Source organism: Drosophila teissieri, chromosome 2L, assembly GCF_016746235.2.
Source record: "Drosophila teissieri strain GT53w chromosome 2L, Prin_Dtei_1.1, whole genome shotgun sequence".
Classification (NCBI taxonomy): Eukaryota; Metazoa; Arthropoda; class Insecta; order Diptera; family Drosophilidae; genus Drosophila; species Drosophila teissieri.
Window position 1 is genome coordinate 17,180,939 of NC_053029.1, and position 19,112 is coordinate 17,200,050.

Below are 19,112 nucleotides of genomic sequence, written 5' to 3' on the forward strand. Positions count from 1 at the left end.
CATGTATGAACATTTCGATGAGCTTGCAGTTTAATTTTATGGTTTGATTTGGCTCAGTCCGCTGAATATACCTATTATGTTTTCGGCCGACTTAATATTGCAAGAGCCGGCTAATTAGTCGCATGTCGGCGTAGTTCCGGATATGATATGGTTTCAGACAATTTCTGACTTTTACTAAAAGTGGTTTCCCTTACCAATAAAACGTGCCTGGTATTTGTATTGAAATAGTTATCATATAATATTTTTCAACATGAGAGCAGTTGTGAGGTTTGATTTAACCATACATTTTTTCCGGTTGTTTACAAACTTTTTACTAGCGAAGCGTTTTTCCTATTTTATGAGACGCAAACTCTGCACAATCAACTAATTTATTTATATCCGAGTATATTTATATTTTTCCACATATACATTTTCCCATGAAGCCGCCTATCAGCTTAAAACTGAACCTCGTCATCCGTTGGCTATTTATATTTATTACTATTTATTGGCTTTTGAGTCTGACAGAATTGATATCAATCGCAGACAAAATAAAGTTCATTCTTTAAGCCGCTTAGTCTGCGACAAAGAAAACTGCCTTAGAAGGGTGAGAAAACGTAATACCAGCGTAAGTATAAACTTATATGGAATTATAAGTATACACTGTTCTCGGCGATAAGTTGACCAAAGTCCCGTCGCACAAAAAGCTGCATGGATTTTGTGCTGAATTTTCCGGTCTGCGAGCTTAAGGATGCTAGCAAAAATGTCCGTGAGCACACCTTAAGCCGCTTGTGGCCAATTATTATCGAGAGCCCCAATTAAATGTTGCCATTGTCCTTCGCCAATCGAAATCTCTACGAAGTTTACAAGAGTGGCGCCGGGCCAGTCTTAAACGTTTAATTAATTTTGAAATGAACGCAGAAGTTTGCGACTTTATCTGGGCAGGTGAAACTTTAAAGAGATAGGCCTCCACGAAAACTTCGATAAACTTTTTTGGTAAAGACTCACGAAGACTTTGGATTACTTTGAAGGCGACGGAACTTTTCTCAACATAAATTCTTAAGCACATTTTTTTCACAACTAAACACTTTCGGTGGGCAAACTTGTGTTCCAGGCGTCTAAAAAAGGTTAAGGCCTGGCGCCAGGATTTTAATTAGAAGTCGGAAGAAAATGGACATAAAATATGTAGAATTCCAGCCCGACAGTTTTCAAGGGCTAATGCTTTAAGTTCCTCTTTTAAACGTTCCTATTAATGTAGTTGCTTTCTTTATTTAGGTACCAATAAGTGTAAGAACAGCATGGATCTTTAAAAGCTAAGACATCGTAAAATGCATCAAAAGTAACTCATTGACATAGACAGTTCGATTTTCATAAGAAAGGACACGGCCATCAGAGTCTCTTGAGGTGGAAGTTGAGAAGCCAATGACTTAGATTAAAAAAGCATTCACAAGGAGGAAACAGCTTACCCCTTTCTTATTTTTAATTACAATCCATTTTAAGTTGCTAACTTAAAAATCAAAAAATGCATATCATATCAAAGAAACCTTGAATTCACATGTTGTGGCTTCTAAATCAAACAGATTGACTTGATTTTTCTCAGTTTACTTGTTTGTGATTGCAGTTAGGAACTAGAATCTCGCTCCTTGTCAGTCATCGATGTGAGATCGGGTCCTTGCCGGAGAGCTGCTCAATGTGCTGTGGCTAGAAGCCAGCGAAGCAAAATGCTTTTAATTAAAAGTAAACAATATCAATTCGTTCGACAGTTATCCGGTGATGCTGCCAACATTGCCGGGTGTCGAGCATCCAGGCGTGGCGCCTGACGTGGCCAGGACCAAGCTAGGACCATGCCAGGATGCATTGTTCTCGGGGGAGCGATTAAGCGGGAAGCAAAACAAAATTATCAAGTGCCACCGCCGATTGCAACTTTGACATGGCCTGTTCATTATATATCCGAGCTCAAGCTCTTTCGCACTCGCCGCCCGATTTTCCCCTACGATTACTAATTGTCTTGTCGGGATTATTTTAAAGTTCACTTCCTAGTATTTTCAGTAAGTTTGCTCTGCATTTCCTACATATTTTATTTGAAACTTTGACGTGCTTACTTTTAATTTGTCTGCAACATCGAGAAGAGAGTTTTGCGATTTTTATTTTGACTTCATTCTTTTCATATAAAAAATGAATCGATGAAGTTTTAGGAAGTTGGTGAAACGGACGATGTCTATTTATTAGTTCAGAGCGAAAAGTATTTTGAAACTTTGTTAGTTTTATAATGGTGGGGTAATTTTATTGTTGATAGAACTTAAGGATAAAAGTTTATATGACTGATACTGAATAACTATTGTACGTACCAAAAATGTTCTTCTTTTTGACTTTCGTATGTCACAATTTATAAATAAAAATTATTTGTTACTTTTCTAGCATCTTTCACATGAAAATCTATTTGTTGACAAATTATACAAAGAAATAGTCTGAATTTTACGGCTGCACTATTGCCGTCAACTGAAGTGGGTGGTGTCAGGGCAGCCTCATCAGCATTAAAAAGACCGGGAATTGGGTGCCTTTCTTGGGCACCATTTCCCAAATGAGGCGTTGCCTTGACTCCGTTTCGAATATAACTGCTCGATATCGTCGCTCTCTGCGTCCAACTATTTATTTTTATGACTTAATGTTGCTTCAGCTTCGTCTGAGTGTGTGGCATAAATGTTGTCATACAAATATGTGAAAATTGCTCATTTCACATGTTAGGAAAAGCGGAAAGGCAGAGGGAAACTCGGGTAGTATAATGACGAAACATTTGGGTGGGAAAATGTGTGTAGGCAAATTGCCTGTCAACCATTTTGTAGACAATTTGCTCCTTTTTTGTGCTATGTATTATTGTCGTTTTTTTCACTGATGTACATTGCCTGATGCTTATCAAAAATGTTTGACACAATTTTTGTGATAAAAATGTATGATGTGTTTATTTGCGTACAAATATATTTGTGTACAATGCGACAGTGAAAGGTCGGCTTTAACATATCGACGTTGCTTAATGAAAGGAAAAGATATTTAGTAATAAATTTATTAATACAGATTTTGTTCTGTAAATATATGAAATAATTTTGTAGAATAACATATTTAAAATACATCCTTTTTTGAAGATTTGTCGACGATGAGTAATGTATATATGTATATTTAAAGCTCTACCTCAAACCTCTGTGCTTTACTTGCTTTCGGTTACGACCGAATTTTGCAATCAAGCTAGAGATTGTATGTACCCAAATTGGGTTATTCCCCATGCAAATCAATTATCCGAAAACTTTTGCGTCAACTTTCCTCATGTCCTTGCTTCCACAATAGTAAAAAATGATTTTCATATATTTGGCCGACTTCGGGGATATTAGAGAACCTAATGAGTTCGAAAGGAAACTTAAATCAATTAGTCAGCAAACGATGATGAATGAATGGAGAGGATATTTGCCTAAAACTTTTAATTTTAAAGAGCAGGAAGGATATTTCGCTTTAATATGTATGGAAAGAAGTCCCCAAAGAGTTTTTTGTTGTTTTGCTGCATATCATGCCTCTCTCCTTGGTTGCATTTTCTATTTTTCCCTGACTTCCAATAACGCGCCCACTCTACTTTCTAAGTCCAACCTTTTGTGTCATACAACTGGATAGTCTTTTAAGTAACTAGAATATTTAACAAAAACCGCTTTTCGGACGGGCAGTTATGGTTTTAAAACTGAAGATTGAAATGTTGATAGTAAAAATGTTGTGCAATTTACTACAAGTAAAGACAGTAGATTTTTAGTACTGCAAAATATGTTCGAAAATTCCAGAATCGACATGGAGTAATTAAAAGAAAACGTACTACATAGTTGAAATACCATTCTTTATAATTTATTTTTATACAAAGAGTATTAAGAGTTCTTCCCGTTCTGAGGAGTTTTGTTCATCGCTTTCCTAGTTGTTTTTCCCTTGGTTACTTTGTATGCAGCGCCTGCTGCTATCAGTTGTTGGATTTTCAATAGCCGAGTGCACTTTTGTGCCTCAACAAGCCCAAAAGCAGAACTCGGGCGCGGCCTACAGATATGCATGTACGAGGATGTATGTATGTGTTATCAACGCCAACAATAGCAGCCATATTCTGGGTTAAAAAGGTGGAAAATGCAAAATGAAGGCATATTCAAAATACCACCAACGCTTGGGGAATTGTACAAAAAATCTGTTGAGCTGACGACTTTAAAGTCAGATCGTCCTTTTTACATGCTGTATATTTTGAAGCAAGTTCCAAGGCTGCATGTAATTTGCTGTTTGAACAGCTTGTCGCTGGCGACATTTTGGCAGAGCCACAACTGGGAATGAGACTGGCACTTGGATGGGAGTCTGGGCCCGCCTAACTAACTTCCTGTACATGGCTGATGACTTGTTCGAGCACAATCCACCGGATTGCTATCCCTGGATCCCTGGATCCCAGTCGCTTGCCATCTTTTGTCCTGCCAAACTCGTGTGCAGGCCACGTTGTCGGTGACATACTCCGCCAAACGAGAGCAGATACAGCTCCATCTGAAGGAACCTGCAAGTAGCGGCGCAACTGTTGATGTTTGAGTTGCAGCCAGCATCTACACGCGGAGCAAGAATCACCCCGAAATACAGCAAATCACAATCATGCACTGGAAGAATCTTGAAATGGGTTAGAAAGTGTAAATCGCACCCTCATAGGATTGATTTAAGTCTAGCAAATTTCTTTACTCTTTACATTTTTCTTAAAAAGAATTATCAGAATTATTAGTTATATATCAGCATATAAACATCCGACTTTTTTCCAGGTGTACTAACAACTGTCGTTTGGATAGTGCACTGGTCCTTCGGCACAAAACTGAAGCTAGGAAAAGGTTGGGAAAAGCCAAGGCTCAGTTATAGATACATCATGGTTGGCTTGGTTTCGCTTTTTGGCTTGTCCCTGCCCTGCTTTTCTATTCCTCGCTTTTTTGAGCCTGTGTATCAATCCGACAACGTGCCACTTGTTAACGCACAATGGAGTCCCTTTCAAAACGTTGATTGATATGCCCTGCCTGCCAGCGGTGCGATTTTATCCCGCTGCGGGGTTGGCCATGTGTAGTCGCAATTTAGGCGTATTTGCTTGTACAGTTGCTTGTTGAGTTCCCTTCTGACTAGTGGTACATTTGAGATCGATTACATTTTGAAGTCAGTTTTTGCAAATAAAAAAATCAAGTAAACTGTTTATATCCATTGACTTGGGTGTGAACCATACCCCTTTGCCTTACTAATGAGTTTGATTATCTACGTCCTTTAAGCATGCGAGTATGTGCAAGTCCTATTCATAATATTTTCCTTTGCTCTGCCTGTGCCTATTTTCAAGGACTTGGAACGTTTTAGAAAATGTTTGAAAAATATTGACACAGCCATTATGTAGCGCGAACAAATTAATAGCAATGACAAGGTAAACACTTTAGCGCTGGGATGTCTTTCAGGTGCGAACTTTCTCTTTTGGCAAATCTCTTAAACGCTGTTTGCCTGTGTGTACGTGTCTTTGTTGGCAAATTAACACACACATTCAGGGGCATACGTGAGCCTACACAAACATATACACAGCGGGGCAAACAAAGCACCTCGCCCACCTTCTCTATGCGGGCGGTGTATTTATTTGCGCCTTTGAGTGGTTTACGCCCAACTGCCTGCCAGCTATCCTGCGCCACATCCACATCCACATCCTCGTCCTCGTCCATATCCACATGCACATCCTTCCACTTCTTTCACATGTCACTCGCCAGTTTTCATGGCTTTTTTATGCGCCTGCAAATATATTTGCTTTCACTTTACACTTTTGCAAACAGTTTTTAAAGAACTTTGGTGGTGAACGAAATACATGGAAAGGGGTTCATATTTATGAGTTTAATTGGAGAAGCACTATTCATCGCTTTTCCTTTCTGAAAAGCTTAAAAGGCTTTGAAACAAGTTCGGAAAATATTTGTAGGACTCACGATGCTCTTAATAACTACCTGACAAACTCGTCCTGACCTTGATATCTATGAATTACTTACATACATTGCTTTAAACTTTATAACTTATCACACCTATCACGGACTCACATATCCTTTCGCGCTTTTAATGTTTTAATTGGCTATTATGAGCGTTGTACTCTTTTCAGACTATACTTTAAATATTTCTTATTGTTCACCGTTTTTTGATCTCTTATGCAGACAGTTACAAGTTTGTTGTGAGCTAATTAATAAAGTTTCGAAATTGATTGACGCTGTCTGGCTTGGTAAAAATCTTTTTAAAGTACTCATATTTCCGGGTCCTTTGTTTGGTTATGTTAACTGGAAAATAGCTGAGGATTATTATTTATATTGGAAGTTTCACAAATGCTTGCGTTTAATTTGGTTATTGTTAGCCAGCTTGCCAGACAAATAAAACTTTTCAACCATCTAGTTTAAAATCTATAAACAAAGCGGGTGATTTACCATATTTTCGGAATATTATGCAATGTAAATAGGATTTTACAAATACAGGAATAATAATAGAGCAAATTTGTGGATAAAACTTCGAAATGAAAAAGAAAAGAATTAAAATTATTCTAAAATGAAACAAAGCCAGACAACAATCAACTTTTTCCACAGACTGTGCGCTCGGCGCGTTTCGCTTGTTTTTCAGCTTTTCCAACACACCTGTTACCACAACACCAACAATACAACACCTTGCCCCAAGTTTTTCGTTTTCACTGCAGTTTTTCCGAGTTTCGGGGTTTGTTTGCTTGTCAATGCAAAACGGCAGAAGGGAAAAACATGGAGTGGCTGTACTTGATAATACTCACTTGGATTGTACAACGAAATTAAATTTCAAAATAATTTGCATTTTATATAATAAAGCTGTTGTGTTATTCACAGCATCAGTTTCTATAGAAAGTTGGGGGCTGAATATGGTGATTTTAATTTTGATAACTTTGAATTAACAGTATAAATTATGAAATCAAAGCAGGAAATATAATTTTAAAATGTAAAGAAGCAGGAAGTCCTTCAAATGACTGACATTTCGCTTACCGTTTTTTCCTTTTACCGCTCATTACCGAATTAACTCCTTTTACTACTGGCACTTTGTAGACATTGTTCCGTTCCAAATTGCAATAAGCGAAACATGCCATTCGGCTGGGAGTCGTGCCACTTAAACTTGACATGAGCAAAACACTAACATAACAAGGAGATGGCTTGCATGTCCTTTCACATGAACAGCTCATAAAAATGCGATGCGAGCTGACAACACTTTTGTGCTTTATGTGTTAACCGAGAACCTCCTAAGCGAATCTACCCCACAACCCCCCAACTCCTAACCTTACCCCTTCTCCAGAAACCTGGTCTCAGGTTTCATGCCTGCAGCAGTACGAGAGTCCTTTTTGACCGCCCCCTCGACTTGCAGACAAGCGAGCGAGATACGTGTATGATATATGGCATGTGTGACTTTGAAGGTGTTCCCCCATTTTCTCGTTTGAATGGGGCATGTGTTAATTACAGAAAAATTGCGAGAATCTGTATTATTTACTTTGCTATCAGCACTGAAGCTGAGCTTCTATTTGCTCGGCTCTTGTTGCGTGTCTCGTGTGTAATTGCGGGTGTGTCTGTGAAGGACGATGTCAAGGAAATCTCAGACGCTCCCACAATTTGCCTTTTCTGTTAGCTGACGTATACCCCAAAATAATGGGGTATTATATGTATAATATAGTATTTAAGAAGGTGTAAGCATTCGCTGTTATAAAAGTATTAGTAAGTTTAGTTAGATGATAATATAAGTATGTTTAACCAGAAATTGTGTTGACATTATACCTGAAGTTTCCTAAGTCAAATCACTTAGAAAATAGGCATAGGTTATATTTCTTCATTTTCCTTGAATTTTAAATTTAGAGTACTTTATTGAGCTAATCATAATATTCTTGACATGACTTAATATTTGAAAAATATGAGATCCACTGCGCTTGGCAATTATTTCCCCTATCAATGGCCAAGTTTGAATCAAGGTTCTGTGTCATTCGTTTTGGCCCTTCGGCATTCTTCTTTGGCATTCCATTTTAATTGTCTTTTGCGATTTGGCCAAGGCGTACAGTAAGTGTGTGTGTGTGTGTGTGTGTTGGTGTATGAGTATTGTCCTTCCGATTCTTGTTCTTGGTACTTGGTCCTTGGCTCTGTTGTTATTGCATTCCTTTGCTTTGGTTTTTCGCAGCGCGTAAATAAATTTCATATCATGACATTTATTACTGGCCCTTAAGCCCCCACCGCCACCCAATCCGCAATCCAAAACCCACAAGCCCGATACATGTGGGCCTGGAGATTACCAACAGTTTTCCTCCCGCCGCAGTTCCCCACCGCTCCATTTTCCCGCCCCCCGCGCAGTTTTTCTCATTCCCAACGGTTTCCCAATGGCTTTTTGCACAGCCGCAGCGGTTACAATTTTCATTTAAGATTTGTTTTCGCTTTTTTAGTTGTTTTTCTGTTCTTTTTTTTTGTGTCAGTTCCTCTTTGGGCCCACACACACATTCGTACATTTGACTTATTTTAGCACTCAGGGGGCGGGGCAGTGGGCTACAGGCAGGTTAAAGGGCGAACAATGACGAGAAATGCAAAACAAATGCAGAGGAAATGAACGAGGCCTGAAATGAATGCGCAATGAATGACCCAAACGAATGAAAAGTGTGTGCAGATGAAGACAAAGATTAAATGTAAGTGGACGTCGCACAGAAACAATTGTAGTTAATTTACGCGTAGAGAGAAATGCATAACAAATTAATGAGAATTCCAGCGTAAATACAAGCACTGAAAGAAAATGATTAATTTGCTGTTACTGTTTTCTGGTACTACATTTATTAGTATCTTTTCACAAACTAAAATATGTAACAAAGTAACTTCTCAATTTTTATAATAATGATTTTATGAAATGTTTTTAAAGTTTGAATACTTGGGAAATATTCAATTGCCGTGCGGTTAAAATGCTCCACTGAGTTAACTATTGACTTTGGCCTTAATCCAGCATTCGAATGGCGATCGCCATTATTTGTTCAGTGCAGGGAAAGAACTCAAGACTCGGTCCTCGCCTCAGGACCTTGGACCTCCTTTGTCCTTTCGAGTATCCTCTCTTTCAAAGTTTACTTGACTGTGAAATAAGCGGACAACGAGAGATCTCCAGCCTGAATGAAAAGCAGTGAAAGGAATAAAAAAGGAGCGCATTGTCTTTGTCTTTTGCATAATTTATTTATATTTTCATTTTCATCGGGCGTAATTCGCGCTGTTAAAATGAAGCAGCGGCAGCAGGCAGCAGGCAGATGCCTACATTTCCGGCTCAGCAAATAATTACAAGCTTAATAACAAATTTAATATTGCTCGGTCTCGAAGGCCGGTCATTTTATTTATTGTTTACCCTTTGTGCCGCCTTTTATCTGGGACCGTGTACGTGTATGTGCGTCCACCTTTAACTGTTTACATTCGCACACGCTCCTTGCCTTTTAATGAGGCAACTACAAGGAGCGTGTCCTTCGTCCTGCGACCCTTTATGGTTGCCGGCCATTGAGGCTCCAACTTGCATTCGTCCTGTTGGCCTTTCTTACACTTGTCGCGTTCGTCGCTCTTTAAGTCGTCTGAAGAGCTGTTGGCCTTGCAATTAGTTGAGGACCATGTCAGGCTTTCTGCTCTTTGTTCCGCCGCTTGTTGCAGCGCCAATTTTGATGGCATCATTGCACTCCGGGGCCACTCCAAAGTTGCTCACTTCAAGAAGTTCCCGGAGAGCGTTACTTAGACGCTCCGACTAATTGCCAAGGCAAGTTCTTGGATGTCACACCAACAGGGGTAAGCGAAACAGTAACTACCGCAGTATTTTTCAAATGAAATACAAAATATATTAACAATAAATCGGCCAAGCTAGCTATGGCTTACAACTTTTACTGGAAACACTCAGATTAACTAGGAAACCTGAAATTTTGGGCAGCTTAACTTAGAACCACAAAAATTAGACTGTATAAACCAAAGAATGGGTAAGAATTGAAGTCTAATTAGGGTGGTAAATAATATACAACTCCCTGCAGATGCTCAAGGACAACAGGATATGCGGCTGGATCCGCCGCTCTTCGTGACCTGTGACATGGAACAGTTTCGCGATCCGAACAAGAAGCGTGCCGCACACGATGCCTGCGAGGAACTGGACCAGCTGGATGCCCAGGACGAGATCAGTGTGTCGAGTATCATCTCGGCCCTTTTGGGACCGATTGAGCCGTCGGATGATCAGTTCAAGGTGTGCGACTGGGGCATCAATCCCAAGCAGTTTATGCCCACCAAACAGGCGATCATTTTCAAGGAACAGTTGTTCATCTCGAAGCTGCGGAATACAAACTGCAAGTTGAATGAGAACCTAAAAATTTTCTTTGAGCGGGAACTGGAGCAAATTGGACGGTTCTGTTTGAATGTGGAGGAGTCCTACGATGGCTATGTGATCTTCAGCAGCAGCAAGATGAAGAAGGGCAAGGGTCTGACGGAGTGTGGCCACCAGTTAAAGGGGAAGTACGATGACAAGTTCCTCCTTATCTGCGAGAAGAGATCGGAGTTCGATCGAATCGATAATACTCGGGTGGAGAAGACGCTGGAGCTGCGAAACCATGCCGATTTGATGCTTACCGCCATTCGCGAAACGAAAATCAACGAGGAAGTGCAGCGCTTTAAGGCCCGCATCGATATCAAGGATCGCGATCACGTGTTCGTCCTGGATGGCGGGATCATGCTGCTGATGCGACACCTGGTGTGCAACAACTTTGTGGGCGACTTCGAGTACTACACAATGAACTTGTATGGCCGGGTCCTTCGCTGCAATCTGGTGGTTTCCAAGGAGCGCAAGGAGGTGCGCATCTTCTATCGCACATACAAGAACGTCGTGCACATCTTCACCCAGCAGTGCTTCAACGACGAACTGCAGGATGTGGCCGAGACCTTCATGACTCCTGAGGGCCGCATTGTCCTGCACTATTGGCGCGGCTATAACTACCTTTTGCATGCCGCCTGCATGCCACCGAAGAGAAAGGAATCCATCCTGCCCAAATTGGAACTGATGTGGCGCCAGAACGAACAGCTGGCTCGCAAGTTCCGGGAACTCAAAGCCCTCAACTACGAGAATGCCACCAGCTATCTGAGCAGCAATTCACAGCTGGCCGATTTTATGCAGGATTATGTGCTCAATCTGCTGCGGTACAAGCCCAGCAATGTCCTCGAGTTCTCCATCATGTTTTTCCAGAATATGGCGAAGGGATAGGTTTATCCTGAATCAGGTATCTGGAGTGTTTTCCAAATTCAAAGTGCTCATTGGGAAATTGATCCTATAAATAGATTCGGAAAGGTCCTATTTAATATCTCGTGTATTGTATTTTGTTATTAGAGTGTTAAAATAAAAATAATGTACGGAAAAATGAAATGGCATGATATTTTTCATTCGGGTAAAAATAGGATATAGTAACCGTTGCCAATGGTCGAACTCAACAATGAGGCACCCCAGCAACCCATTTCTTTGTTTGCACCCTTCAAACAATCGTCAAAAATTTTCAATATTAGTCTTTGCCCAACACCAAACGCAAGACAGTGGTACACTTTACAATCCTCGTGATATTTTCGTATTTTCACAAGTTAGTTATAAGTTGAGCAACAATGAATTGCTTGGAAAAGAAATCGCCGGAGGCAAATCCCGAGTGCAAGGGCAGAACCATTGAATTAAACCCGGGGTCCGCTTGCCCGGCTCCGCTAATCTGTCCCCTGCCGACGGAACCCCCGTCCCACCGACTGAAGAAGCCACCGCAGCCCGCCCTAGTGGCCTTGACGCCCCACCCCGATGAGGCTGCCCAACAGCACCTGGTCCAAAATATCATGGGTTCTGCCCAGGAGCATCAGAAGTTACAGATGGATCTCCAAGCAGGAGTTGACCAACAACAGATGCAGTTGGCCGACATGCGAGCCGAGCAGTATATGCAATCGCACAAACCACTCAGAATGGAGGAAGTGCAGTTTGCGGTGAGCTGAGTTAAAGGATATAATGATTAAATGATATGGTCAAAGAAAATATGGCAAACATATTCATAATTTACAAAATGTTGCTATCTTTCTGCACAGCGTTCCATGGACCCCGAAGCGGATGATTTGCGCAATCCACCGTGCTACTTGCCCCAGCAGGGTGATGAGTTGCCTCACAAGGACCAGCTGATGCCCATGGGTCCAATTGGTCCTTGGGCGTCGGGAAAGGTGGATTGGAGCCCCATGGCCGGGATAACGGGGACGAGACCCGTTGTGGACCGCTACTCGATCACCCGATACAGTCCCAATGAATGGCGGACCAGGAACCACGAGACTGTGCAGGTCGTCAACGGAAGCTTGGGCAGGGCGGATAAGTACGGATACAGAATAGCAGGACCTAGAGTTATAAACCGCAAAACTCTGAAATGTAATCCACAGAAACCGGTTCAGTTCGACTACCGAATTCCTGAGGCTCTCTGCCCTGGTGGCCAAGTCGCAAAAGGAAACCACCGACAAGCTTAGGATCCGGTCGCAGTTGATTGGTAAATGGAAGAATACCTTGGAGAACGCCATCAAGGCGATGGCCGACGAGATATCCACCATGGAAGTGGAGCGGATTAAGCTGCGGAAGTCCATGGTGGTTTTGGGCGTACCGGAATCCATAGCCAAGGAGTGCATTGAGAAGAGGGCCACACGACCAGATACCGAGTTGGTTCGCGACCAGGTGGAAGAGGAGCTGGTCAACGAGCTGGCCCTTATCGCTGAAATCCGAAGGCTATTGATGAAAACACTGGACGACTTCAACACGCAGCAGGTTGAGAATCGCACGGCTAGGCAGCGCCTGGAATACGACTGGAGTGACAAGAAGGAGGCCTACGAGATCGATACCGTAAATACCGGGTTGAACAACTGCTCCAGGACGATCATGTTCCGACCGGGAGCCGTGCGTCAGCCACCGGAACAAGCATCCGAAAAGTACTGGGAGCATTTCAGCATGGAGACCCTGGACGAGTGCGAAAAGTGCCGCCTCAAGTCGGTGACTCTGCGAAACACTTTGAACTCGACACTAATGAACGCGGCCAGAGATATTCGCACACAGGCCGATGTCGTCGAAAAGGCCCTGACCTCCAGGATCAACTGCACCCAAGAGGCAGTGCAACGGTTCGAGAATGATCTCAAGAACATCCTGCAGGGCCTGGCCGATGTGGAGAACCGCATTGAGCAGATGAAGCGACGCATTAGCTCCTTCGATGCCTCCATGAAGGTGGCCCAAACGCGCATGGACAACCGCAGCTATCGGCCAAATGTGGAGAACTGCCGGGACTTGGCCCAGCAGGAGCTCATAGATGGGGTGCACACCATCCAGAGCAGCGTTTCAGCCCTTCTTCATGAACTAGAGGAAGCGGAGCGGGTCAAGACGGACCTGGTCAGTTCCCGTGCCCGCCTCGAACGAGAGATTATGCTGAAGAGGCGTAGTCTTTTCATCGATCGGGATCGTTGTATGCTCATGCGCTCCTATTATCCTTCGGCTAACACACTGAGTGGTGCTGCCACATCTTAGATGGACTTACCACAGTTGATTATGTCTAAATTTATGAGTTTAAACAGATAATTTGCGAAGAAATCTAAATTATCCAGTGCTGATTTAAGCGGGAATGTTTTTACTGTCGGACTCACATTCAAAATTTACAAGTGTATAAATATTTGAATAAATGAATGTTGACTTCAAAAACATTGTCTTTTTTTATTTTTATTTGCTCAAAAGAAGTTATAATAACAAGATAATTAAAATTCCAAAAAGTTATTTAATTTAAAAACAAATGTAAAAGTAAACATAACCTAATTTGCATTATTTATTACAGCCGTTAATGTATTTGGATTTCCTCAGGTGTTCAAGGCTTTTCAAGGCATAGCACTTAAGCTTCTAATTGCCTGATTTTGGTATTAGCCTTAAGTTCTTTTTAATAAATGCAATAAAATGCCATTAGAGGGCAATCAGACACGTTTGGAAAACCATATAACTGAAAGAAATATGTTGCCAACTTCCCGACGCCCTACACACACACACGTCCAACCAAACACACACACACGCACACACACACACACGTGTTGGCCCAAGTACTTACCGAAACACGTTCAACAGCTAGAACAACACGTACTCAATTTAGAGATACACGAACGGGATGGAAAAGGGGGCGTGGCAGCGGACTGATATTGATACGGAGGTGCTTGAACATTCGTTAATGTTTGCCCTCCTTGGAGCGGCAAATATAGGGACAGTTTGGCCAAATACCCTCGCTCGAGGTGCCCGGAAACAATTTTGCAGGGAAGCCAATAAATTACGGAGCAAACGGAGAGCGGCATGCAGGAATTTCCAATTGAAAATGGAAAACGTTTTGGCCCATTCAGGTTATTTTCCCTTTTGCAAATTTAGTTGCCATAATTGTGTACTATTTCCAAGGGTCACAGCGATGCTATTCTCTTAAATGCACATGAAAAATAGATACCCAGAATGCGACGCGTCTCCTGTCTGTCTTAAGTTGCATGTGTTTCTGGTCTAGTCTCTGTAGTTTTTCTTCCTTCCGCATACGTGCAAAACATTCGCCGTCCAAGATTTATTGCCTGGAAACGTGTTGTTTTTTATATGGGCCAATGCTGCCATGGGTTGGTGCTAAAGCTTGCCAAAAGGGTTGATGCTTCGGGGAAAAACATTTCCTGATGGATTCATGAGAGCGATTGTATCGCTTTGCTAATGTCAAGGTCAAGGACAATAGATGATTGATCTGAAGGTGGGTTTACATACATAAGGCTATATTTTAATTGATAGGCAAACATGTTGGTATAGTAGGCGAGAACCAGAGAAATGTGTCTCTCTTTTACTAAGCTTTGTTTGTTTATAGAATATCACAGAATATAGTTTAATTGCTTAAAACCGACATGTGATGCTACTGAATTTACATTTAATAAATTTATTTATCAAAATAGTTTTCCAAAATGACCTATGAATGACAAATATAGTTCATTTCATTTATTTTTGCACATGTGTGTATTTATTTCCAAGACAAGTCCATTACCACATAGCAAGTCTCAGGGCCATCAAACACCCATTACTCAAATTATTCTTTCTCCTTCAGTAGCTGGTTGTCTTAAAAAGCAAAAATCGTATTTCCTATGTTGGCCGTATGCTGTTAATATTTCGTAATGCCGGTAAAAATCACAGCGTGTGGTTATCGCAGTCAACTAAAAAATAAGAGGAAAGTGGAAGTAAAAGGAAACATTGCATACATTTTGGCGCTGGAGCGCGCTCGCAAAAATGGTCGACTGTTTTTGTCCTGGCACCATGTGGCTAAGAAAAAATCTGTTGCATACTGTTTGCGGTGAAACGCAAAAAATGTTATATTTCTGCTACCCCGCTGGGAAACTGCGAGAAAGAAATCCGAAAACGTCAAAAAAATACAAAAAAAGTACAAAAAAAAATAGTCAACATGAGTCTTTAAAAAATTGTTTGATGTCCCGACGGATTTTTCTGTGCGTTTGTGTCTGAGTTTCTATTATTTTTTGTGCCCCACAGCTGTATTCTACGGGTATTTTAAAGCTGAATGCCAGATACTCCAGGTGAAAACTTTTTCCTGAAACTATTCCCAGTTGGAGATGTAAAGTTGAATGCCACACCTTCGACCCTGGGAGGCCATAATTTAACTTCAACGCAGCAAGACATGCAATTTAATTTTAACAAAACCTGACATTATCACACCAGCCAACAACGAGCCCCGTCTACATAGCTCCACAAACACGCACGCAGACATACACAAGGAGTTGGGACAGAAGGAGTCGAGCGGTGTTGGCAACACAAAGTTAGTAACATAATAAGTAGCAATTTTCGGTTTCCGCTTTCCGGGCCAAGCGGCAGCAGCGTCAGTGGCTGCAACCTACCATAAAAATACATAAAATGGCTCTGGCTAAAAGAAAGCCCAGAGAGCAGAGCGAGGAATACCCATCCGCACACACTCGGCGTACCGCCAGCATCCTTTCCAGATTCAGGGCAAGGAATGCCAGCGAATGCCAGCCGAAATCGGAATCGGAGTAGGGATTGTGCGGCAGGATGGCCGGATGGCAGGATGAACGGAGGGCAGGCGAGTCCCGTTGCCAAGAAAGTATACTAACGGCTTGCGGAGTAAATTGGTATTTTATAGTTGCAGCCTGCAACTGCTGCCCGAGATGCCGAGATGCCGAGCTGCTCGCAGGTGCCAGCAGCTGCTCCTCGCCGAAACTGAGACGTAGACGGTAACTTTGGCAAGGAGTTCCGGGATTCCTTTTCGGCAGTTAGGAAGTTAGGGTTGGTCCTTAATATAGGAACAAAGCTTTGCATAATAACCCATTTTATAGTGGGACTTTCTAAGTAATTATAAAAGTACAGTCTTATTGTTTTTCAAAGTTTTCTAAAAAGCGCTTAAAGTATTGCCTTTCCAAAAAGGTTTAACTCCTTCAAGGACGAAAGGTTCGAAAACCCAATTCCCAGAACACCGCGGATAATCCCACGAAATGAAATGCCGCTGACTTCGCAAAGGCAGCTAAATTAGTTGCCGGCCACCTTCCGCATTCATGCCGAAGTCACTCAAAGCGACGACATCGGCGACAACGACAAGGACGACCATGATGATGGTATGAAGGACGAAAGGGCGGCCCACCAGGAGAGGCGCCAGTGGGCGTGCCAGGACAACAAAGGTTGCCGGGGCTCGTTAGCATTTTACAACACTGGCATCGGCTGCAGCACGTAGCTCCTAAGGTGATTTGTGACCAGCTGCAACTTTTTGTTGCCGCCTCCGGCAGCCATTTTTGATATTATTTCAGAGCTGCCTCGGCACTTCCGTTTCCGCCCTGCCTGCGTTGCATGTAAATGGGTTGAATGAGGTTCCCTTTTTGCGATCGCTTATCGGGGCTAAAGGGAGTGCAGAGTGCACAGTGCAAGAGCTTCAGAATGCAATGGTGCGTGTGCGAGGGAGCGAATTGAAGTTAATGTGGGCGACTGATGATTTTATCTGCTGCTGTTGACTTGTTGACTTTGCGGGTTAACTACTGCACTGTTTATGACTTCATTATGCTAATAAAAGATATTATTTTTACCGCTTGTCAGGTTGTGAGCGGAGGTTCAACTTTCGTTTCATATCCACACGACTTACGACTCACGACGCGGTGGAAAGTTTGCACTAAAGTGTTGGCATGCTTTTTAATTACTGTTAAAACACAATTATATAGAATTGCAAATTCAACTGTTTATTAGTTTTAAGTGCAGTCTTAAAAGAAAATTAAATATATTTAACGATTATTAACTCCGATTAAACTAATATTGTTTGAGTATTCGAAAACGAATTCAAAAGCAAGTGGAAAAATAACAACATACTCCAGTTGCTTGCTGCAAGTTAGACAGCGATTCGCTGGCTCCGAGCCGCAGACATTTGATGCATTTCACAGCACTTCACCTGCATCTGCCCCACCTGAGGCAAACAAGCCGATTAGCATATGTTTAGCTAGCAAGTTGGCCGATTCGAGGTGGCCAGACCGAGTGCCACCCACGCCGACGTCATTCCCCAAATGCAGTTGGGTGGGTCAGCGGGCCGGAAATCAGTGGATCGTGTCAAAAGCATCAACCGAGGTAGAGCGGCGGGAGCCACAAGCTTCAGACCCGCCCCAAAAACACGAAACCCGAAATGCCGAAACCAAACCCAAATGCGCTCCTCTGTGTCCGGTTTGCAGGCCCGGAACGCTGGTCACCGAGCGCTAATGCGGCGTGAATATGCAGGGACCGATGGTCGATGGACGTGGCGATGTCAGCTGGGGCCAGCACGTTATCATCGTCAATGCACGATTTTTTGTTCGCTGTCAAGCCCAAATGTTTGCAGAGCATTTCCCAGCACATCCCCAGCTAATGTGCGGTTTGGCGGTCGCCAGGAGATTAGCCCCAGTCCACCAAGTTACCCAACCACCCGACCCACCCCATTCGCTTCTCCATTTCCCAGCACTCACCTTTTCTCCGTGTTGACGTTGCCTGAAAAATCAAAATTCCAAATTCCAGCACGAGCCAGATTGTCGGGCATTTTATTACGAGGAATGTGTTGACGCTCCACCTTTAGAAATGATTGAATGACATGCCTGAGAAGAAAAGTACCAAGTGAAAAAGTGTAAGACACTCCCAGATTCTGACACGTTCTACGCACTTAATATATGCAATGAAATAAGGTGGTTTTTTAACAGTATCTTAACACAATGCTGAAATTCTCCGAAACGAATGACAAAAGGGGAATGCCATGAAAGTACATCTTCAATAATTGTTTTTTGAGCAAATCTTCTTTTTCAACTCCGTCTTTGTAACGGAATATGCTTTAATTACAATCTATGAACAATGCAAGCTTGCAATAACTTCTAACTTCTGTTAAGAAACAATAAAGCTTGCCTTAATTTTATATTTATTTACAATCCTTCTCTATTTTTTTTTTAAATTTAAAATCTTTAGTTTACATTTCTTATTTAATACGTGGGAAATCATTAATAATTAACATTTAATAAATTTCTTGAAATCCGCAAAATGATCATGGGTCACAGTACCACTTGCCTTCAAACGTAGCCATCTTGAGTCCCCACACCGTTTCCGCTAAACTTCTCATTTACAATCTCTGCTGTCAAAGTGTGTAAAACTCAAACTCAGATGTCATAGCCCGACTTTTGAGCCAGCAGAAAAAACTTGTTCTTCAGTCGCACCCCAAAACCATCCACATCCTGCGAAGTCCTTGTTTGCGAATCCGTATGTGTGGGTGTTCGCTCGCCGGCATTTTTGGGTGTGAGCCAGCATTGAGCTGTTTGTCTTTTAATTGTTTGCACTTAAGTCGTTGGTTTGTTTGTTCGTCTGCGTTTGTCTGCCTGGCAGGTTATGACTTTTGTGAGAAAAGTCGTTAGGAGAGCGCTCAAGCAAATTACGGCCACAAAGTATGGCACGTTTTTTCGGCGAAATTAATGCGCGTTTAAGGTGGGGCTTCCACGAGAATATGCATTTAAATGTCGGGGGCAACTGTAATTGCATGCGAGGGGCAGTAGTAACAGACTGCGACGAAA

General features: G+C 42.2%; 2 protein-coding genes across 2 annotated transcripts; both read left to right on the forward strand.

Annotated features, from left to right (window-relative positions):
* Positions 1-9,858: 9,858 nt before the first annotated feature.
* On the forward strand, positions 9,859-11,415 carry LOC122626059. The gene is made up of 2 exons (XM_043806169.1): positions 9,859-9,991; positions 10,043-11,415. The coding sequence occupies exons 1-2, from the start codon at positions 9,988-9,990 to the stop codon at positions 11,254-11,256; spliced, it is 1,218 nt and encodes a 405-aa protein (XP_043662104.1). The 5' UTR covers positions 9,859-9,987; the 3' UTR covers positions 11,257-11,415.
* A 96-nt stretch (positions 11,416-11,511) lies between these two features.
* Positions 11,512-13,737, forward strand: LOC122624973 (tektin-4). Its single transcript, XM_043804784.1, has 3 exons — positions 11,512-12,005; positions 12,105-12,379; positions 12,444-13,737. Exons 1-3 carry the CDS (start codon positions 11,646-11,648, stop codon positions 13,564-13,566), a joined length of 1,758 nt encoding a protein of 585 aa, XP_043660719.1. The 5' UTR covers positions 11,512-11,645; the 3' UTR covers positions 13,567-13,737.
* The last annotated feature ends 5,375 nt before the right edge of the window (positions 13,738-19,112 follow it).